Source organism: Varroa destructor, unplaced genomic scaffold (assembly GCF_002443255.2).
Source record: "Varroa destructor unplaced genomic scaffold, Vdes_3.0 BEIS01000004.1, whole genome shotgun sequence".
Lineage (NCBI taxonomy): Eukaryota > Metazoa > Arthropoda > Arachnida > Mesostigmata > Varroidae > Varroa > Varroa destructor.
Window position 1 is genome coordinate 12,503,366 of NW_019211457.1, and position 24,220 is coordinate 12,527,585.

The following is a 24,220-nucleotide window of genomic DNA, read 5'->3' on the forward strand; positions in this document are numbered from 1 at the left end:
GAACTGTCTACCCGACGAGCTATTGAAGGTTTTGTTATTTGTAAAAGACGCTTGGTACGAGTTTACTCTACTATAGCTTGACTGACGCTTCGTCACTTAGGGTTTTATCAGTACGTGTAGTCTGGCTGACTCTTTTTTTCCAATATGAAAGTTGATACTGAAAAAATCTTTTCTTCGATGTTTTCTTCATGGCAGTTACAGCTTCCCAAAACCTGTGTTATTCCAACCGACAACATGATCAACCTAATATTAATATAACACCCTTGAGCTGGCAGATGAAAAAAGAGAACCGTGCGTATACGGTAAAGCTGCACTCGGTCCGTGAGGGCACGGGTTGATGCTGGGTGGTCTACGCCAAGGTCGATGCGCTCCCACGACCGATGTCTGGAACAGGGCGATCGAACAAATATAAACCTCCGAGTGAACGGCGGTAGCCTGACAACATCATCACCAGTCAATGGTAGAGAAATATAAGCATAAAATGGTAGCCACGGGCTCGGCTTAGGCAATAAGAATAATAAGAACATTGGCCATAATCATGCGAACCGTCAAATTGGCTCTTATATTTATCGTAAATTCAATTAGTAGTATTTGTTTTTGGGATACCACGACGGTACTAGTCGAACAAATAACTATAATTAGGTAAAAAAAAAATAGTAATATATTTTCCAAGGCAAATAATAATCTGAATAAATGGATATAATAATAAATATAAAAAGAAACAGAAAATCAAGATAATGTTTTTCGAGGTTTCACGGTGTTATCGCCCCTTCCAACCGTCTGAAAGTGTCTATCGCCGAGTTCAATGGTGTACGAGATCCTCAACTTATTTTGGAAGGCGAAAGCAATACCATCTGCTCAAAGCTAAAAGGATTTAAAGCTAAAAGAAAGATAAAGGCGGATTTTCGAATCTAGGATGATAATAATCCAGTTTTTATAATCTTCAGGAAGTATATTTTCTTTTTCCTTAGCGTCTGTATGGCGAATCATTATAGGCGAAATGCGTGTAGCGGCCTGAGTTAACCGATTTGGGGAAGAGCCAAAGATAAATCCTGCCGGAAAGATAAACTTTTGTTTTTAGAAAAATCTCCATTCGGGATATTTTTACTCACAGATATCGAAGATTGGATGTGTGTATTTGAGTGAATATGGCGAAATTGTTGACTTAGAGGACATTTTGAAGCTGTGTGTCAATTTGCTACCTAAAAGACGAGCATATTAACCGTAATGGTTATTCGGCCAATATTATTCCGATATTTACTCTTCAATCGCAAATTTGAACAGCACAGTCGGTCCTGACAAGATCTTCGTTTATCCGGCGAATAGCTAGATACGCATTGGACACGGATGTTACCTAACGTCGTCCTGTCAGGTTTTTCCCCAATCCAGCCTAGACACAACACAACTCACTTCTGCGTCGCCTGAACCTGAGTCCTGAACCAAAACGAGTTGCCGTTAGTCCACGACATCCTGTTGCCTCGCGACAGTTACCGTTGTTGCCCCAACGGGATTTTCTTGTGAGATCTACCCCACCATTATTCTGTTTCAATAAAGCATTGTTATATCATTTAAGTGCATTACATTTTTGCATTATCCCGTTATCATGCTTTAACTATGGAACTGTGTCACCTTGCTTTGCGTTGTCGATTATTTGGATTTCAGTATTCAGACCTGTCATGTGCTGCACGCCCTATGACCTTGCAGCAGGTGTTAATTGTCAATTAGCCATTTTGAAAAAGTCTATGTTGATTTCCGCACGCTTGTTTCAATAAGGTAGTGCCTACATCACCGTTGACACGCTGCCCCTTGCAATTATTCCACTATCTTAAAGTGAAGCTGACTCTTATGTTCGTGTAAACCTTGGACCGCCTAAGGACCCCCAGCAAGGAAGCAATGTAAAAACATTAAATATATTCAAGACATCGCTAGCCGATTGTTGGTGAAAACACTGCTAGGCTTGTCAAGAGAAAATAGGCAACAAGGCAAGGGTTGCTGCTTTAAGTCTTGCCGACAACACATACATGCGACGTTTTGATTGTTATACGACAGTTTTCCCTATAAGCTTATGAACTCCCTATTGAACACAATAGATTTCCTGTTGATACGTAAATTCAAGGCCTTAAATCTGGAACTTGTTAATCAGTTCAGAAAATTTCGCGCGGAAAATTTGGTCGGCTCCATTGAAGTGTGTTCGTTATATTTCTCCAGCCTTGCAAGACGGCAATTAGTCACAGATATTTGTTAAATACAACGATCCCTTTATCTATGCAAACAAAAGTACTCTGACACCTTAATCGAAATAGTCCTGAAATTGTTGTTGACAAACACGCCTGTGTTACTATGTTTCCTTTCGACGCGTAGCACACACTTTCCAACAGAGACAAACCTAAACGGTAAGTTCAACCTCTTTCCCGCTGCCAGGCTCACGGCGTGTAGATATGTGACGCGAATCTGAGACTATAATACAAAGGTCGCGGTTGCACTATCGTGATGCGTTGAAGATACTTAGTACAAGTGCTCCTGCAGCTGTTTGGTACAAAGATGAGCTGATGAGGAAGTACATTTTTCCTCGACGAGCGTTGTTGTATTCTACAGTTGAATAGCTTCTATCAAGACAAAATGAGACGATCTTTGTTATTGCAAGGCAAGCCTGTGACTGCTGTGCCCGGACCAGGCTGAAGTTGATTGATCAATACGGGATTTGGGCAGGCCACGCTGTCACGGGAGTGAAATATTGCTCTGAGACACTCGCTCGGATGTCCGACGCTCGCTCATGGCAATTCTTGAGCGGCACCCAGCAGGTCTTCACTCCTATCGTTGACGACCGGGCGTGCAAAATGACTACGCTTACTTGTCTTGACTTTACAAGCAAGTTCCGTATTTCGTACGATCTGCTTTCATTGAATACTCTTGAAAAGCTAAAGTGGAACAAACATTTACTACGAGAATATCAGGTACGATTGCGCTTTTAACAACAGCCTTTAACGGTATTTCTATGACAATTTCTAAAGATTCGAGTGTGATGTGACAATATTTAAATGTGATCTTACGACAAAATACGACCATTGGCGCTAAACTTTTCTTGCTAACACATTGGCAGAACTAGACAAGCCGGTGTTTAACCTAAGTATTAACTGTATCTATTGTTATCAAGCGGCCAATGCGATGCAATTGCTCGCGGTTTTTCTAAGTTCATGCCTCGTGATACATCGTTCACTGTGTTTTTCCATATTACTAAAAGGGCAGATAGATTTATTTCGCGGTGTGAACGATGGCTCGCAAGGTGATCTTGGTCACCAGTTCTTATGAATACGTTTCTAGTAAATGCCTGAACAACAAACCCAACCCATTTACAAATGTTTTCCGCTAACTTCGCACGCGGAGCACAATTCAGTCATATAGGATTCATCACAGGCCGCATAGAGCGGCGGTTGAACGCGTGGGCCAACATGTCGCCACCGTCATATACAATATGAGTAACTGCTCGTTCGTTATTGCCCGCTCGTTCTAAAAGCTCTTGCGTTCGAATACTGTATACCGTAATAATTCTATATACAGTATCCTTTTTATATTTCCGAACTCATAGCACAGAGTCGAACTCATCTAGCTAATCTGCGCTTTAGGATACCTTGCGGTCTCCGTTAGCGCTGTCATAAAACGAGCAATTTTGCATAAAGTAAGCTTCTGCTGCACTTGTGTAAGCTCGTATCGACAATGTAACCGGGGGTTATTCTGATTTGACCTTTTCCACCAACAGGTTCTACTCCGTTCGACGAAGCTCGGCGATCTTCCCACCAATCATCTTTAGCGTCGTTTGCTACTGACCAACTCTGATTTTTGCTGCCTCTCAGCTGTTGTTATGCTTTGGCAACCGCATTCGTCTGTCACTACACGGCCTAAAATACGACACAGTCAAAAAAAGAGCTTATTTAGATTATCATACTCAAAACTGAGGAGGGCGATTTGTTTTCCTAGCTGGGCTGTTTCGTCAATGGGGCACTGTGTGTGAGCTATCTTTGATTTTCGCTGAAAAGCTGACATTTCGTACTTGATGCGTAATTCGACCATTGTCGACAATATGTCCCACTTTATTACTTTTTTCATTCTATGACGTATTGCTCGAAGAACACTGGAGAGTAGGTTTCGCGGGCTTCACGGTGGCCGTTTGAAGCGGGAGTTGCGGCTTGCGTGAGGTTGCTATTAATATGAATAAGGAAGAAGAATTTTTCCTCCGTTGTCTAGCGTCGCTAATAAAATAAATTTATAAAAATAAAATAAAACAATTAATATTCATAATAGAAAGGACCAAATATATTACTGTGCTAACTTCTATTTGTTTGGCTATATGACAGTTAAGATACCCGATTGGCTTGCTGATTCTGTGCATATATAAATTTTCGCTAGAAAATGCTCCTTTCGTTTTAAGCGTTTTCTTTACTTACTTACCGATTATTAAAAGTAGTAAGACCGACCAGCAGTCAGTACTAGATCTACGCGGTAGCGAACCGCGGCACTGAGGAAAAAGGTTTTTACCTTTTTGCTCTGGCATAAACCCGACTTTTCTCAAAAGTATCATGTTCATCTAATTTTTTTTTCGTCTTCTAGCAAGGGAACCTTGATTTAAAGTTTGAATATATTAAAATTTTAGATTTTTTGAGACCGACAGAAAGGCAAAATATGATCAGCTCGCTTTCTCCTTGCCGTGTAACGATTTAGGTGTAAGTAGTTTTTAGAAAGCAGAAATTTTGAATCGGAAGTACAGTTAGCGTGATGTAGAATACGTTATGCCGTTTTTGCTTTCGTTTCGGCTGCGTTTACCGAAAAGGGTGAATCTATATAAGAGGGACAAAGTTTGGCAGAAACGCCGGTTTATGGCTTGCGAGATCATCACTCGTGTCAACTTCAGTGCCTTAACGAGGTAGCTCGGAGTCATCTGCTGCCTGTAGGTATGCTGATTGTCGCACAACTGAGAGACGAGACCGTCTGTTCTCAGATTTTTCCACAACCATTGTGTCAATGACGCTGTAGCCGGAAAGTTGGGTGGCTGAATTAAAGAAGTGCGATGCAGTCTCCACTGAATGGCTATGCAGCCGAAGCTCCCATCACTTTAGTAATTATGTATTACACATAATATACGTACCGGAAAATGTCGACGAAACTACTGCAACCGTCCGCTGTCAAGACAAACTGCGCGTTACCAATGTAGACAATATTATATCAAACAATGAAATACTCTATATATTGACACCAATTAGATATGATAGCCTTTTACATCGTTTCGGAAATCTGAACTTCGGGTTACATAGTGAAGTAGCGGCAGTTAGCTTGTCGTCGGATCCTGTCCCTGTTGTCATTCGTTCGTGTCGCTAGATAACTTCTAGCTAACGACGAAACGGTCCCACAGAACCTAGGAAACTATCTGGGCCAGCCTAAAACTTTTCGTGAATAACGAGCCGCCTCCTTCCAACCCGCTTATGCGCCATTCAACGCCACTCGCCGACAGAGAACCTCTCACAGAGTCCCGGTTCGGCTAGCTCCCATGTTCGCAGCTGGCGTCTCTCCACCTTCATCAGGTTGAACACTGTGATTAGTGTCCGTTTCTCAGGTAGTCCAAGGTGACCATCTGCCCAATGTCTGCGCGTACGTCAGATGGCCCCGGACGCACGGTGCCATACTCGACTTACCAGTGCTTCTATCCGGAATTAGCAGCAGCAGTAGCAGTCGCAGCAGCAGCAGCAGCAACAACAACAACAGCAGCGGCAGATCGGCCCAGAACAGCCGTCCGCTGCCAGCCGTGTCATAACTGATCTGCAGCTGTCAGTTCTTTGCTTGAAAAGTTCTTGGCCAAAACGACTTCCTGTTCGTACTGAGCTGTTGAATCCAGCAACGCGTTGGCACACAGTGGATGATTGACGAGCTTCAATTACCATTGAAAATCCAAAGTATATTAGAACACGGAACGGCTATTGCTGCGAATTCAGAAATAACTACCATATCCATCCACAAAACTCTGCTGATTTTCCACCAATACTGCTTACTTGACTTAGACTTCTCGCCAGCAGGCATGGATGCAAAATTAGATTAATGGCAGTTTTCTACGCGCGTATATTTATCATCGCGTATTTGCTGTTTTCTTATTTTGCAATGTGCAGAAATACGTTACCGTACTTTTTATGATAAGGACAAGGATCATGCGGACAAAGAAATGATGTATCGCCTGTGATAGCAGTATAGTGTATGCGCCTTGCTTAATAGTCCGAAGGACCCACACTCCATCTGTGGAACAATCGGACAGCAGCACTGCACAAATACGTTCTACAGCTGGTAGTGGCGTCCTCGAATTTTTTACTCCATGGGAGGGTGTCACAATCAATGTGAGGGAAGCGTCGTCGTCGTCTTTGTGATCGATGAATAAACGAAGCTAGCATTTGGGAAGTATTAGCATCAATTTCAATATACAGCCATCAAAACATATACGTGACTATAGGCAGACTGGCGTTGACCCACCGAGTTCACTCGCTATATCAGTATTCATAGCCCGAGCACAATCTTTTGCTCAGCTGGTTAGGATCTCTATTTTGTTTACAGTCTCGATCAGTTAAAGTTCGATCAAATGTGTCCGGCCGATAACGCAATAGCAATCTACCTATGAAGTGCGGGAAGTTGCTACCCTCCTCTCCATATCGAACAGCCGTACACAAGTTAAAAACAACTAGATTTAGCAAGATAAATTAACGTAGGTCGTATATTAAGGCAGTAACGGGTTAAATGTAATGGCTGGATACCTCGTTTTTCACATTGTTTTTGCTCAGTTTTTTTAAAGGGCTCGGGTTTAGATGGGTATTACTGATTAGTTAGTGTCACCTGCATCTACGTCGTGATCTTTCACTAACCCGGCATCTGGCTATACACATACAACGCTATCTTCTTCTCGACGAGAAAGCCGTGTTGTGATTTACGGTAGATAGAACCTCCGCTGTGGTCTTCGCGAGGCGAGGTATTTGCATACGTCGTTGGCTGCAAATTACCCCGTCACCGTAGCGGGGGTTCCAGCTTTTCGCACGCTCTACTGCTCCATTGCGTCGCCTGACGCAAATTCACCTATCGCCACCCGCGGCTTTCTCCATGCGTGGAATTACACATAGTGTTACACGCAGCCACATGGTACCATTGAAATGGAGCACCACATTTTGCTTCAACTGGCAGCGTTGTGCGAGCGAGAATATCTGTACTAAACTCTTACACGCCAACGATCGTTAGCGGGGTGCTGTTCAGGACGGTCAATGGCGAAAATGTGGAATGATCCGACTGATGTAGTCCCGCGCTGGCCTGCGCCGTATGTCGGATGCTTCGTAGAGGCGTTGGGCTCATTCAAAATAGGCAGAAACAATCGGGCAATTGAAGATAAGAACATAGTTAAAAACAGGGAACAGCCAAAAAGTAGGTTGAAATTTCGGAACACTAAAATACTTGAAATATAAGGACACCTTCAAAAAGCTTATTAAATCAATATGTAGCCCCAATATGCTACGAACATGCGCAGTATGCAAAAACGATCTAAGACAGTATTTTCCTAAGTTGGCGTAATGATACAAGGAGTTTAACATGATATCCTTGTGGAAAAATTAAAAAAAAAATACCCTACATTAGATTAGTTGAACAATGCAAATACATATCTCGATGGAATACATCGGTTATAGTAATAACCAGCTAATCCTGGTTACAGGAGATTTTCCATTATCAAAGGTAAATACGTTACGAATGCAGCGCAGAGACCAGAGTATCCTGCAAAGCAGGAGAAAGATTTACGTGGCCTCTAAGAGCAATATAAGATTCGGTCATTTGCATCTCACTCGAGATAGTGATGTGCTAGTTTTCAGGCATGTGGTCAGAATTTCAGTAGAAAGAAAGAAAGAAAGTGTCCCGAAATTGTTTAAATAGAGATGAACTCAGGTGGGCCTAGAACTGTTCCCTGACTGACGCGCCTTTTTGGGTAGCTGTACCTCCCTATGTTAACATGATGAAAAAGATCTATCTGCAGAACCATTACCAGCATTGAGTTCTCCATAGTTCCCTTGTGAGAAAGAATATTTATAAGTATTCCAAGCCCAAAATAGTCGAAAGCATAAGCAGCATCAAGAAATGTAGCTAACGTTGCATTCTGACATATTACAACATGTTGGGCAAGCCGCTAAATCACAACCGGTCTCCTTTCCCGGTGCAATAACCAGAACAAAGGTCGTCTTGCTAAGGACAAACGAGGTTTAAATGGCCAAGTAATTGATAAGGGAAATGCATTATGACTATTGGACGATAAAGGCTTAAATTATTTTATAGCCTTTTGCCTTTCTAGATAAAGGCTACCAAAGCAGGCTTATACTGAACAAAGAACGACAGTGCACGTAAACAAGTTAAATGCGTATTTAAGCGACAAGGGTACGTAGCAAATGCGACGACTCTTTATCTCAGTACGTAATCTGCTTAACGAGTTTTACATACTTTAACTATTTTAGCTGCACTGATATTTGAATAAAAGAGAGCATTCGCGGGAATTGCAGTTCTGGCGTCAGTCTGAGCATCTGTTGGCAAAATGTACTTCATCTGAAAACAACGCTAGCAAAGTTAGCAGTGGCAAATTTCTCTGCGATATGGGGGGAAAAGGTAAAGGAGGGCCATTATTGCTACAAGAAGAAACTTTTTTCCTTTCAATCAGCCATCTCCGGCAGAGCTGTTACTGCTCCTGCCAGGTTTGAATTTTAATGAAATGTGGCTGTACGAACTTTTTTTTTTATTCCATTACCATTAAAATATTGGACTTTGTTAACAGCGATTCTATTTCATAGAACAATTTTGGAGGCTTACAGTGATACTCAACGTGGAGCGTTCATTAAAGGCAGTTACGTCATGATCCAGGAGGAACATCTCCAAAGGGAAGAACGGTGACAAACGTAAGAGAGGTAAATGGACCGCTTAATTTGATATAAACGAGTAAAGGCTTTGTATGCTTTCCTATCAGAAAGTTATGGTATTTTTCATAGGCTAATGCATTAAGTTCCGAGAAAGTTTGGGCCGTGTTAGAAAGGACCGATACCTTAGATCCAGCGTACACCGACTGAGAGCAATGATGCACTGAAGGTGTGGAAAAAGTCACATCGTCGAGCACAAATATGATCAAAACAATCGAACAAATTGGCCAAGAAATTTTTTCTAAAAATTAAATTAAGGTCACCGGTTAAAAGTGTAGAGCGATTCTCTAATAGGGATGTCGCTATGTGTTCAATTGTTGTGGGAAACTTATCGACGTCGTTTCTCTGATTTAGCTAGCTTTCTAGAATTTGGCCAACAAGTTCTCTATTTCAAATGATCCCCCACAACCAGTTCCCGATGCATCAATAGACGGCAGTTGACAGCAGATAAAGGTTTCATCAAATTAAAGGCCTTCGTTATGCAGCAGGTAAACTGCTATTTCACCTCAAATTTGATTCTTTACAACAGGAAATGGCATAGAATCGTTACCATCCAAACGTGGCCATGTGTGGTGCCTCGAGGACAGAACCTTAAGTAAACAAGTAAGAAGCAACCTGAAGAAGGAGATGAGTAGAAAAATACGGATGGAAAGAAGACCCGATTCTCTTTTGAGTGCCAAGTCTATTGATGTTACCGTCAAGTATTTAAACGCTTGTGGTTGTGAGGCATAGGAATGTTTCCAATATGTCATAATAGGACAGGAGCTGGACATTGGTACAAAATTAAAACCATAATCATAATCACTTGTATTGTCTTCTAACAGAAATAGGTCTAGGTAAGAACTTGATTCATGTAATTATTACCAGAGAGGACACTCAGTGCTCGACAGTGTCTAACAGCAGGAAGACAATTGAAAACTACATCAATTGTTGTACGTATCATATATGGGCGGCTAAAGTTAGCCATAGTACCACCGGAAACACTATTATACTAATAAAAAATGTTTTATTACGGACTATATTGGGATTGTTTTTTAGGTGTTAAAAGGGAAGAAAGACGATTATTACAAATACATGCTCGCATACACTACATGTACACCCACTATTTAAATCGGTAGATTCTATTCTGTAGGACGTATACCCTTGTGTGTCTGCGTAGTAATAAAGGTTTCGTAATTATAGATGCGTAGCAGTTGATTGTTGTTTGCCTTCCCTTGATCGTACGTGCAGTGATCGTATACTTGGAGGAGGACATATGGAGGATATAAAAGGACAGATCCTTTGTATTTTCCCATCTAATATAGAAAGCTGGACAGTATTTCTAATTATTTTTTTCGCCTCATTCTAGTCGTTGCTAGATTGTTGGTAATTTCGAAAGGAATCCTATTGGCACTCTCCGGAAAATGTGAGTTTCCTAGAATAATAAACTAATCGGCCCTCTCTGCTCGCTCCAAACCCAAAGTTAGGTTTGTGTTCGTTATAGACTCCCTATCCTACTATCGTTGTATGGCGCTTAAATTGGGACTTTATAAGCAGCATTTATCCGTTAGAATTACTATCGATAGAATTCTCTTCGTTTCAAATTGTTTTTGTGTGCACGGTGCGACCAACGTGGGCTTTCAAATGTTGATCTTGGCAAGTCAATTGGGCTAATTCTTCTAGTAATACCTGCTTTAACCAGTGTTAAGCGGAAGTTTGTCGAACGAGCAGACGATTCGCGAGAAAACTCTTGCGGTGGCAGAGCAAATTGCATTCGTTGAAAAGTTCTACGACACCGATCTGCCATGTACCCATTAACCGTCACTGGCGTATGCTGAAAAAGCTCTTTGTCGTCCTAAATGACGCCGTTCATTTCCAGAAGTTTGACGGCCCGAGTCTGACTATTCGCTACGGCATTTTTCCACCGAGTGGTAGCTTCGTTGGGCCGCTTAAAAAGACAATCACTACGTGCTCCAATCTGCCATTCACAAAAGTAGTAGCGCCCTTCGTCGCGCGCCCGCCAAGCTTGAAATGCTGCTCAGCAAATTTTGCACCCTTTACAAACGATGCTAGGTAGGATCAGCACGGTATATTGACATCATCTATCTGATTTTTAAGTACGAAACAGTGCGCGGACAACTGTAAAGCACCCGATGATTTTGGGCTTAACATCTACTTGTCAAACACGAATAAACAGACCGTGATGATGATGTTTATTTCGCAAGGAACACTAACAATCAGTAGCTTATGGCTAATATCATCTAAAAATTTTGTGAGTTGTTTCATGAAGCCTTCAGGTGTATGTATATATATATATATATATACATATATGTATTTGAGCATGTTTGGGTTTTACGGATTCGCTAAATTTGGCCTTGTTGTTCTGCACTAGCTTATACGCCAGGTGCCGCTGGGCGTCGTTCTTGAATGGTATAGGCGGCGGCGGCGGCGGCGGCGGCGGCGGCGACGGCGGCGGCGGCGGCGGCTGATGGGCCCTACCACTGTCAACCTTAAATTGAATATTTATTCAGACTAGTGGTCTATTGAGAATTCGAAGACAGCCTGCAACAAGTCACCAACCTCAGTCTAATGCACAATTCATTTAAGCAACGATTTTTTCAAAGATAGATGCTTTGCACCTGTTTCAGGACGTATATCTACAGAAGATGCAGCAGCCTAGAGGGAGGTCTCTTATTGGAAACGCTTGGAAACTTTCACGGCATGTACCCTGAGCACATGTCCACCGTTCGTTACATATATTGCCTCGCACTCTTGAGTTTTTCCTCTGCGTCTTCTCTCAGCCGTCACCATATTGACTATATAAACATACTTTGAACTCTGAATATGTTGTCTTCAACGAGGGTGACACTGACAACGACTGAAAGATAAATTTACAGGTTTCGTTGGTGCTCCGTATTCTGAAAATCGCGTAAACACCGCAGCTGTTCGCCCCTCGCATTTCGTTGTTAGCAAAACAGCGTGTACCACCCTGTATTTATGCCGCGATGTATCGTTTTATTTCCGTACCGGATCGCCTCCGTAGTTGTTGTACGATTGGTCGCAAGGAAAAGAGAGTAGTTTTGAACATTTGGCGAAGTGACTTTAGCCCACGGTGACTCTATTGAACCATCGGAACAGAGACACTGATGAGTCCGATGCAAAAATTTACTTCTAATGTCGTCGACGAAGCTCTACATCAATGTGAGAGTGGACTGTGGCGGGGTCTATGAATTAGATCTATATATTATTTAGTTCTATAAATTAGTCAACCTTCTAGCCCCTGTCGAGCTCATTTTCACTGTCAGCATCTGAGTCACCCAGTCTCGAAGATTGTTCGCCTTTGACAGTATGTGGTATAGAACCATTCCTTGAGGATATAGTATTTGAATCACGGACAAACATGATTGAGTGTCTTCGTTGGACCTGACTCGGTTGGCTTCACCCGGAACATTTTCATACGAATTCTTACCGCAATATCATTTAGCCAGATCGAACTACCTCGTGCGACTGCGAAGAGGAATCGACACGAAAAACATTGAAACACACTTAAGGATACCGCATTGGTCATTTAAGTCAATTGCGTCATTCATGTTTCCGAGACAGAAGGTGCTCGGTTGAACGCTTTTTCCGTTTGGTCGGATGCGACCTACAGACAAAACGTTTCGAAGTCCTATAATTCAATATAAGATAAAGAAGCTGTCAATCGTATCGTTAATTTTGGACGTGACAGTTGAGCAACAAGACATTTCCTATCCGGTTCTTTTGTTGTCACCTTTGGTCAGCTGAAGTATAGGCCCAGACCTTGTGGGGTTAATAGGTGATTGTTGACTTGAAGAAATATCTATAGGTATATGCTTCCACAAGCACAAAAAGCGCTGGTTCACGTGGAAATACTGTGTTATTTTACCCTATTTACATATGCTGCTTCTCCGCTCACGGTTTCGCTAAATAGGGTTCTTTTTTATTCGAACGAATATGATATAAGTGGACCAATAACCGATTTATGGATAGGCTAGCAATAACGAGCCAGTACTATGAATATCTTAGGTAGCATCTGAATTATGTATGCGATCTTACGGCTCTACTTTGAGGACATAGCCTAGAGCTCGAGATGATTTCTATGAACACATCTATCTGCGATTTGATTCATTAATACTCTTTTGTTACTAGAATATTTAAAATCTCACATGTGCTACAATGTGTCACATTCTGATTGCGTTATATATATAGATGAGTTAACATGTTTAGTACATAATCTTCCTTCTAGGTGATATGATCTCATCATTCACGCGGATTTTATACTGAATCCGTTGCCATGCTTCTGCATAGTCTTCTGACAACTCATACAGACAACATACTGAAGACAAACGGCCGCAGAAAGTAATGTTACGTATGCGTACTCCACGAAATAGCAGTGGCTAGGTGTTACTGCCTAGTTTCGATATTGAACTAATTCTGAGAATCCCTCGACGTCTGAAGCATGAAGAGCAAAGATCTACGGCGATCAGTAACAAAGGAGTTAGTTACTCTATGGTACGCACAGACTATTACGAATTACTAAACAGTGTGTTCGATGCTATTGTTAAAAACGATGATGCAGATAGCGTCAACGCTATGCACATTTAATAAGCCAATAATTCTCGCTATCGAATATCCGAAACCGATATTCCGATAATTCGTATATCCATTCGATAGAGCAGAACGGTGATCGTTATGAACGAATCGTGACCAAATAGAGTTCAAAGTTTAACCTAATGGGTTTGCACCAGCCGTCATCCCCCTTTCGGTTCCCAGTCCCCCGACCGCTAAGAAAGACCCACTACCGCGACGCGCTGTTTCTTCGTTGACGCTCAAAAGGGACGATCCCTTTAGGTCAGGACAACTTGGATGAGATCCTACTCTAGTCGAAGAATAGGAACACTTACAGAATCTACAGACGAAAGCCTTTCAATTCTAAACTTATAAAGCAAGACTTGCCCGCAATTCCGTTCGAGCCATACGAACGCTCTTTTGGAAGAATTTCTTATGAAAGTTTGTCGTCGTTTGCCGGTGCTTAGCAAATCACGCCGATTTATTGGCTCAACCCAAAATGACTCTACCTACAGCAACAATAATCGGCATGGCTATATTTTTTTTTTTGTTCTTATTTTACTTCGTTCAGCTACAGATGTTTGTGGCAGATTTGTAACTATTCGTCAGCAATCACAGCACTGCTCGCAACTTCTAAGTCACTTGCTCGATAGCCATGTAACATTAGCGTATGCTGTTTTGCTCATTTACGAAAGGTTAATATATAACTAATGTCGACTGACAATTCTGCTGCGCGTGTTAATTGGTTCTATTTGTCCACTGCAAGCACGACCCAGTTGACGCGTCTTCCTTTCCTTTCCTTCCGCTGACCGAGTTCAAGCAACGAGGCAACCCAGCGCAAACATCGAGGCTCGCTTGAGACGAGAAGGGGTAGTAGGACGACGACGGCCATTGCTTTGTCCCCCCCGTCAATTGGGGGAACGCGCCACGGAGTGGAGGGGGGTCGAGAAGAAAAGCGAGGATTCAGGCCGGGAAGTGGCAAATGCCAAGTCGGCGGCAGGCGTTCTGTAAACATCGCACTGTCGCCCAGCAACAAGCTGTACAGGGCGCGCTGCTGCTACGGCTGACGGCCAGGCGGGTGAGCTGGGACGATGAATAGCCGAACAGACATAGTTGTGCTACTGCCGGACATTGGTCACAGGGAAACGGGGGCGAGGAGAAGGGGCTAATTAATTGAATCTCCTCCTGCTTCTTTTATCATCAACCTCGTCCTCTTGTTCACGTTGAGTCAATCTAGTCGTCACTCTTTGCAGCAGCCATGTTTACTTGTTCCATGGCATTAGGTTCTGCCCCGATCGGCTATAGATAGATAGGCTAACAGTAACAGCAGCAATAGAACTTTATTTGATTCGATTTGTACAATGGTAAGTAAATAGTATAGATAATAAGAAGAAGTTTGTTCGCCTATTTAATAATAATAAACAATATATGCCTGTGTAACTGGAGCTACATTGAAAATGTGAGATAATGTAGCACACGATGCGTATACTATAAACGACGTGAGTAAAGACGCCTGCCTCAAATCAAGACTGATTTTATCGTTTGTGCCGTTTATAGGAAGTTTATAAAAGATGTCTGAACATGTAAAGGTAATATGGCAAAATCGATGGACATTACTCGACGAGAAATGTCTGAATCTATTCAACTACCAGCAAAGCAACCACCCAACAGTGTCCGGCCTACGCCCACAACCAAAGTGAAAATGTAGGATCTAGTAACGCCAAGCCACAGTCGTGCATATAAGCTAAACAACTCGTGTTATGATCGTGAATGCGTCTGATTCTGCTCTGCATACTCGGTGGTCATCAAACTATGCTCCGAAAACGCTTTACGGCAGGTACTCAGTAGCCACGATTCTACCTCCTTCTAAATGATCAGACACTGCATGTAGGACGCGGTATTTTTGCGTCGAAAATATCACGCTGTTGGAGAGCTTTAAACTGTGAGCAGGCATGCTGTGCGTGACAAGTACGCCTTTTCGAACACGGTATGCCTGTGACAACACATGCAGATAGCGACATCTGACATAATCTCACGGCATACCTCACGCGACTACTATTAAAAGTCACTTTAGAATGGAAAAATAGCTTCGCGCATTCCCTGTCGCCGCTGTCCGTTATGCTATAAGGATTCAAATGGATGCAAATCCAAAACAAAACGCGAGATATATAAGAGAAATGACAGGGTCCAACCGCTGGAAACTGACGATTCGGCGACAGAAAAGTATATATAACTACGTTCCGTTTGTATTTATGTAATATATACGTCTGCTTCGCTCGTCTGTGCCGAACGACGGGGTACTTGCATTCCACGTGTAATTTTTCCAACAAAGATTCCGTACATTGGCGGTGACATGTTGATGACGTAACCCGCGTGAATGATACGCACGCGAATGTGCGACCCGTCTCTCATCACCCCACCCTGACTTAGGCCTGGGCAACAACTTTCGCGACGTGCGGGGTGCTACTGTGGAAAACGCAGAAGGATGGACTACCCTGGCCAGAGCGCCCGACGCCGGGTGGTTGTCTTTTCGGAGACCGGCTTTATCGGCAAAGCCGGGCGTGGGCAAATATTGGCAGCTCGAATATTGAACAACCAGGCTCTTGGGCTGGCTAGACCCCCGACAACACTTTTTGCAACAACAGCACGGTCTTGGACCCACAAGGTAATTTGAATGGCGTTGCGCCTGAGACCTTGCTGACCGTAGTGTTTAGCACGAAAGCGACTGAAAGAAGCATGGAGGAAACGGAAAAACCGAACGATTCTAGCAGATACGAGGAGAGGCGCTCCGTAACCATTTGGATAGTTCACTCCACCAGTTCACTCACCTGGAGGTAGGCTACACCGGTTTTTATATGGTGAATGGTGGAGCATATGTAGTGTGCGCTAGCCCCCAAAAGTAGCTGGCGTTTTTTGTTACAACCTCATCTATGGCCCCGTACGGGTGCCAGAGTGCAATGGGGGGCTTTTACTACGGCCAGGGCTGACGCGCAGCGAGCCAGAAAACGGAGAACGAAATGAGCGCAATATTCTACACTCAGTAGCATGAATAAAAGCACCTTCTCGGACGTGCAGCGGATTCGTAAAATCATAGTCTATTTTTGCAAAAGAGGGCGTCGGCGGCTCTACGGACGTCTGGGAAGGACGACGCTCGTAATTCGGTTTTTGCTTGCCAATGCCACGACTGCAGGCTTGCTCGTGCATTCTCGCTGAGACAGCTCTCTTCGAGAAGTAATAAGACATCAGTATGCAATCCTTGTTAAGCTCGAACGGCCTTGATGGAAGAGAGCAAATGTTGCCGGCCTGGTCAATCTGGGGAGAATCGGCCGGAGATTCTGCAGCCCGGAATGGTATCATCATGGCTCCCCAAAATAAAAGTCGACTGGCCCTTCCATCCTCCGACGGCAAGACGGCCTGGCCATTTCTCTAGGGTATTGTCACCATCGGGGCCCAGGGTGGACTCGCTAAGGAATCCAGGGCCATCACCGTTACGTGCTGATCCCCTACGGAGTGTAGCCACAGTCTGCGTTTCTGCGATTGATAAGTTTTTCAAAAATGCTGCAATATGGGTTCACTCATCAGGGCCCCTTCAAAGTGAAAAATGTTTCCTGCTGAAGCGCAGCCCACGCGAAGGGAACGTCTCCTTTATTAAAATTATGATTACATGACAACATTACAACAACACTGCGGCGGTTTTGCGACCTTGGCGAAGTTCCATACGAACCGGTAGCGATGAGACTACAGCGCTAGTAAGCTTCGTAACTTACAAGCAGTAGTAGGTGATGTTAGGGCGTCTGTCGCCGCGATCTTCGCTGTATCAGTAAAGATCTCCAGCGGCAAAACCCTATGTTCGTGAATACTGTCTTTCGTCTACCGAATGAACACTTCAGCTCCTTTCAACTAGCGGCACTGAGGACAGAGTGTACTTCCCGGACATGGTATAGATTCTTCTCGAACCTCTGAGATAATACCGTTAGGCCATCGAGGTAGATCAGGGCCATACGGTTTACCTGATACTCGATTTATCAACCGGCCGGGGCATTGGCCGACCCGAAATGCATTCGGTTGGATTGATCTAGACCCTCTGAAGTACAACCTACGGTTTACTCTCATGGGTGCCGTGGGTGTCTGCCAAGAGCCATTCGCCAGCTTCAAGGTAGGAAATACCTGAATTTCTCCTTTCCTTAGTGGGAAGACCGCAGAGGTCTATGGATTAGACAAGAAAGAGCTTGATCACGTTATCATGCAAACCCGTTGCGTTGATGCGACTCTCCGCGGATGTAGGTACAGGGGAGGATGGTCACCGATGGGTACAGTATAACTGACAAAGTTCGTTTCAGATCGTTTTCCCTGCTTCCCGACTAGAAGTCTGAACCCATCACGTAACAGTCTCATCCGGTGCTTCCGGTCGCACCGATTTAGGCTGTTTCCGGTATGTAATTTGAATGTTTTCGTTGATAAACGCAGGGGCATGTCGAAGACATCCGACCCAGCGAATGGTACGCGTGGGGTAACAAGAGGAACGTATCAAAGACTCCTGACCTAATAAATAGCGCACTTTGAGCTGACTTTCTCTTACTAGCCCACAAGTCTTAAGCTCAGCCTAGCCTGGTACCTTTCGTCGTTCAAGATTGGCAACGGAGACTTTACATGCTGCTTCCAGCTTAATAATTCCATGATATATGGGGTCACAAAAATTCTTGTAGTATATACGTACGCGATCCCATCTACCTGAACCGTGCATTTCGCTAACGTGACCGTGATGACTAGTCACTCTGACGACTTCGAAGATACCAAATGGCCTTCGTTGCCCAGAATGAAACGAGAACGGCTCAGCGCACACTATAATGTACCAATTGGTTCATATTTTGCTAGAACAAAGCCGTTTGTTAGGAACGGCCATCCAAGTTGGCAACGACTGTTGATACCATCATCTAGTTCCCCCTGATTTTCCGCCTGATTCACACCCTTGGCGACAGCTAGTAGTTGCTGTCCGGCGTCGACCTCAACAGCAAAGCTCAACAGCCCGCTTTCCAACCATGCATCGACAGAAGCCTGGCCGAGACGGCTCTTCCGCACGCCGTATCTTTGCGCCAACGTACATTAGCACTTAACCCGAAACTGGTTCCGTCCCAATACGCGTCGATACGACAGCGCGTGAGGCCAGACCGAACAGACCCATCATTGTTGGCTTTTCCTAGTTCCTGGTTCTGCGACGTATAATGCCGGGCGTCCTGGATCAAGGCACCATACAAGGTTGGATTAACCACCGCGACAAAGCTCGCAAACGAAATCGACTCCTCTTGTTTTTTTTTTATATTGAACGATCGTCGAACTCGTCCATCAGAGTTCATCTAACCTTGATGAACCCCTTGAACGTCTCCTCTCCCGTCCTCATCAGCTCGAAAGCCTTAAAATAGGCGACAATATCTAGCTCATAACATGCTAGTGCTACATAAATACACTCCCATGCGTCGCACCGTCTGGTGTCGTGAACACTGTCGATGCGTCCTTAAAGGTGCCACGCTCTCCAACACTAGCATTAAAATCCCGTCGAATCGATATACCTTTGAATTTTACCCCAGGCCGCTAAGTTTGCAACGAGCAAAGGTTCGATCGCAAAAGACTGATGGTTGATCGGCCGGCAAGAGGGTATTGTATATACGCGGCCGGCCGGAAGGAGGAACACATTTATTATATCTATATTATATGAAAAAATCTATATTTAACTCAATACAGCGCAATTTATTTATTTCTTTTTTTTTTAATAAAAATGTCCGTGTATCTAATATTCGGTTCATACATACCTACTATTCGAACCCTGCTATAAGATGTTCGCCTGTAGATAAGAATTTGTTTCTATCGGCGCTTTTGTTTTCCTGTTTATTATATAGTAGAGCTTATTCTGTAGGCTGCGTATATGGCCTGCATTTCACTGGCAAGGCCACCACACATCGCGCACAGGGCGCGCGTGCCATCGCTGGGCGCGCGTGCCATCGTAGGTTATGGCAGGCTGTGTACGGCAAACGAACATGGCCATCGTGGCAATCGGCTGAAGAGGGCCCGCCTCCCGAGGGAGAGGGCACAACGTGCCAAGGCGGGCTCAGAACGAGGCTATTCTGGCGAGTAGGCGCCTGCACACGTAACGTCGTCCATGCACGTACGCTGTCTGATCAGCAGCATCTAGACAGCAGCAACAACCGTAGACAGTTCTGACGGGTAAGATCGCGTGCCATTTCCTAGCATCAGTTAGAGTTTAGGAGTGATCGAACATAAAGCAAGCTTTCAGAGAATGAGTTCTACAATAGTGAACCATTGAATACTGTAGGGCTGTTGTCATCGAATAATAGCCCATGGTCATGCACAGGATGAGAGGACTCTGGGATGGTTCACCTTAATTATATTGCATTGCGTTTGCGAGCAGTATCGCGGACCAAACGGTTATTACTAAGATTATGTGACAGCATGGGAGCGGCGGGAAGAGTGTTGGAGCTTCGGACAATCGTCTTGCTTGCACTCTGTCCACACGGTGAGTCACTTGATTTTGCTGTTTGCTACAAGCGTGCCTACATCTATGGTATCGTATGTTGATGTTAAGTTAATTTGTGTTTATATATATGATTTACGCTAGGACTTTTTTTAGGTCAGAGCAATTTTTTAAGGTAAAAACGAGCTCGCTGCCATTTTAATTGAATAGTCGTTTCAACCGCTTTATGTTGCTTAGTTAGCTTAGAATTGATTATCCGACGAATTTCAGAATCACTGACAAACTGGAATGACTGGTGGACGTACGAAGGCATTTCAGGTAAGAAATCCCAGGAAGTTACTCTCTCTAGTAAAACCAATATTTAGTCACCGTCGAATTAGTCAGAATTATGTTAGTGATTAGAATGGATGATATCTGTATATTAAACCACGCTGGTTAACTCTCTAGGTCCGGATTTCTGGGGCAAACTGAACCCAGGACTGTGGGGCCTATGTAGCACAGGTCGACGACAGTCGCCAATTAACATCGAGCCACAGAGACTTCTATTCGATCCCCAACTGCAGGGCCTGCAGGTCGGCAAGGCTCGAGTGCGCGGAATCCTTCATAATACTGGACAAGGTGTCGTGTTTCGTTTGGACACTCTAGACGGTTCTTCTAGTGCCAATTTGGCCGTGCAGTCGGAGACCTCTGGTCACATGGTCGAACATATACAGCATCTGAGCGGAATCAAAAATGACATTGTTTCCTTGGTTAATATTAGCGGCGGGCCATTATCATATTCGTATCGAGTCTACGAAATTCAGCTTCATTTCGGAAGACATGACCATCAAGGCTCTGAACATCTCCTTGCAGGATTTGCTTTCCCGGCTGAGGTAAGCCTTAGTCTGAGACCTTCGATAGGGTTGTGTATTAGCTGAAACATTTAGGTACATAGAAACCTATCGGATGCTAAGAGTACACACTATCTCCTTTTTTCTCGAGTACTCGGTATATAGGGTACGTTGAACATCGCACAAAATGTTATAGCTTCCAATGTGTTTTGATTCTGATTCATTTTTATTAACAACAAACAAGTAATTTATATATTCTTTTTTTTTTTTTTTTTTTGGATAACCATATTAGTAACCTATACGATAGGGTCCTATATTCTCCCAATATATCAACTTATAGCTGTGATAGAGCACAGTCGCCAATGTAAACGGGATACTATTCACAAAAACTGAACAAAGAATATTATTTTGGTAGCAATTAAAATTCAAATATTGAACCCACTAAATTCTTCCCAAAAAAAAGAGTCTGCAAGAGAGGTTAGTGCTTTCGAAGATCGTACATTGCACGATAGAAACGTCGCATCCTCGAGGATCTTTGCGTTATCCCATAGCAAGGCTTGAATCGGATTTGTTGGTTCTTCGCCTGAGGCGCCTATGAAGGATTCGCGTAGAAAAGGTCCCCAATGTAATAGCTGACGACACGTTGGACATAGAAAACACCTCGACTCTTTATGGGCCGTAGCAGGTAGGTTTGCCGTGTAGTAGTACTACCCAGCGCGTGAAGCGCGAACACTTCGGCGTTCGGTCCTATAAGGTTCAGTCTGCCCAAAACTTTAGACCTATAAGCCGTACGAAGCATCATGCATCCGCTGCATGTGCTTAGTTCTTACGAAATTAAGGTACATTTCACCCTGATTGGAGCGTTGAACAACAAAGGTCCGTATATAGGCACATGAGAACATCTACGTCATTTGCGATGACGTGCTCTGAATTAACTGCGTACAACGCCTTCTTAGGAGAAGGTGTAACTCCTCACAGTTTTCTTTGGCTCACCTCGCCCAACGGCACAATTCTACCCGCTGCGCATTTGAAATGCGTTAGTTATCAAAGGAAGAATTTGGTGACCACACAAGTTCTCGCCGAACACCAGTGCCGTCTTATCTATGCGATATAATATCACTGGACTTTCTGCGACCTAGGACAAGGCCATCTATTCACCAATGAAACAACGAGATGAGTTTTCCGGCAAGACAATCTAGCAATTATTTCTAATTCATACAAAACGGTTATCGAAAATCTTGTTTTGTATGCAAACATCGAGCCGATCATTTGAATGAAGAAGCAATATTTTACGTTCAGCATTTGTACATCGGAAATAAATGACCTGATATAAATTGAAAATGCTGCACGAAAAAGCTTACCTTTTAGTATAATGTACGCATCTTTCAGGTTCAGATCTACGCGTACAATAGCGAGCTCTACATGAACACCTCAGATGCCCGAAGTCGAGCTTACGGAATAGCTGTCATATCAGTCTTTATCAAAGTGGCTAAACCGAAAGAGATATCGAGTAGAAGTGGCCAGGGCTCCCTGAAGGAGTCAAAATTATCAAAACCAAATCTGGAGCTGAAGATGCTCACAGATCAGTTACAGCATATCGTATTCAAAGGAGACAGCGTCCCTCTCAAAGCGTTGTCCATTCATGAGCTGCTTCCTCAAACATCAGCGTTGATCACATACGAAGGATCTCTAACGACGCCTGGCTGCGAGGAGACCGCCACTTGGATTTTGCTCAATCGCCCGTTGTACGTGTCGCCGCAACAGGTACCCGTAACGTTTCGGCAATTCAGCTTAGTCCAGTACTTACTAGATAGTGAATCTATATCTTCTTTTTTTTTTTTATTTAATAGCTTGACAATTTTTTTTTCACTGATCCGTTTTTAATCTTTTATCACGTCTATCTATCTGTCAATTTCACGAACTCTACTCTCGACTGTTAATAGGAGCATATTCATCTGCTATTGTGGTCCATTAGTGATTATTTTTATTGCATCTAATAAATCGGTTGGACACAATGGGCAAGTGTAAATATTACAAAATTTGCACGAAGTTTATTAGTTAGGTTATCAGTGGCGCAAAGGAGTCTCACGAGAAAAAAATACATAACTTGGAGGTAGATCAGCAACTATCTGGTCTAAAAACTACCTTTTTCTTCAGTGAATAAACTGTTTACCTTCCCTTTGTGTTCCGTCAGCTGGCAATAATGCGTAAACTTAAACAAGGTGAGCCAATAACACCAATGGCTCCTCTAGGAAACAACTTTCGTCCGCCGCAGCCTTTACATCAAAGAGAGATCAGAACCAATATTGACCTCTATCCGAATCGTGGTAACAGGAATCGAGAGAGTATAGCAAACTTTGACGATACCGATGATTCGGAAAACTCCGTAACAACTCACTGTCCTTCTATGCAAACGAAAAAGTTCTATCAAGGTAAGTTGTGTGCTTTATGCACTACTTAAGCATCAATAAGGTTATCGCATGTGTGATGTTTTGTGATGGATTTATTTTTCTTTTATATAATGGCAACAAAGACTGTGACCATTTTTCAGTGGAACGTTTTTTCGTACTATGACGATATTTTATCTGTGTCTCAATTCGTTTTCAGTATCATCAGAGCATCTGGCGATTAATCCGAACTTTGTGGACTCGCGATAAACAGTGGTCCATCGAACACCAAAGAGATAAACTTAACATATGTGTAAATCATAAACATGAATCCTTGAGTTTAAAATAAATAATCACAAATAGACTAATTATGAACTAAGCGGGTTACTTTTATTAAGTTAAGTGGTGATTTGTTCGAAGGAAACGTACACAAAATCCGATCGAGCAGAACAGCTGACTTGTGGCAATGACGAATAGAAAGTATTAATAAGGCTATCCTTCATTATTAGTATGACAACTACTATTTTTAGACCACCCTAGACCACACTTGAAAATGAAATGAAGAATCGTACTCTACGAGGGGTACACTTCTTCATGGAATCAGTGGTTTCAGGTCAGTGGCCGGTTAACGTCGCAGCCATACGCCACTGTCTTCTTGGCAGTACGATTTTTCGAAAGGAAAACCTGTGTTCGGTTTGTTACAAGTTCTTGATAACGATAAACTTTGCGATGCGACACATAGCTACTAAGTTTTTGCGAATTGATTTGACGTTTACTAATACGTATAATAAAGGCAATAGTACGGTAGTACTGAATAGTTTGGTAGGGAGATTGCTGAAGCTTAAAAGTTTCTCTATGCAGAATTTCATTTTACAAACCGATATAAACTTTGCTCCGCTGTTTTCGAAACTAATTCAATGGATAGATAATTTGTTAGGTTCTTTATTTGGATAGCCTGGTACCTACGAATTGTGATGAAGT

At 43.2% G+C, this 24,220-nt stretch overlaps 1 protein-coding gene and 1 long non-coding RNA gene across 4 annotated transcripts; both read left to right on the top strand.

The window, feature by feature from the left end:
* Positions 1–2,436: 2,436 nt before the first annotated feature.
* LOC147755860 (uncharacterized) lies at positions 2,437–9,983 on the top strand. The gene is made up of 2 exons (XR_015326888.1): positions 2,437–8,957; positions 9,496–9,983. It is a non-coding gene; the product is annotated as an uncharacterized LOC147755860 (long non-coding RNA).
* A 9,476-nt stretch (positions 9,984–19,459) lies between these two features.
* On the top strand, positions 19,460–23,614 carry LOC111249125 (carbonic anhydrase-related protein 10-like). 3 transcript variants are annotated; one of them, XM_086987761.1, is made up of 7 exons: positions 19,473–19,754; positions 19,864–20,064; positions 20,293–20,340; positions 20,470–20,894; positions 22,242–22,616; positions 23,047–23,284; positions 23,460–23,614. In XM_086987761.1, exons 2-7 carry the CDS (start codon positions 19,920–19,922, stop codon positions 23,507–23,509), a joined length of 1,281 nt encoding a protein of 426 aa, XP_086843887.1. In that variant the 5' UTR covers positions 19,473–19,754; positions 19,864–19,919; the 3' UTR covers positions 23,510–23,614. The 3 variants fall into 3 exon arrangements, with proteins under 3 accessions (XP_022658275.1, XP_086843887.1, XP_022658276.1); XM_022802541.2 differs by having other exon boundaries at positions 19,474–19,754; positions 19,960–20,064; XM_022802540.2 differs by having other exon boundaries at positions 19,460–20,064.
* Positions 23,615–24,220: the final 606 nt, after the last annotated feature.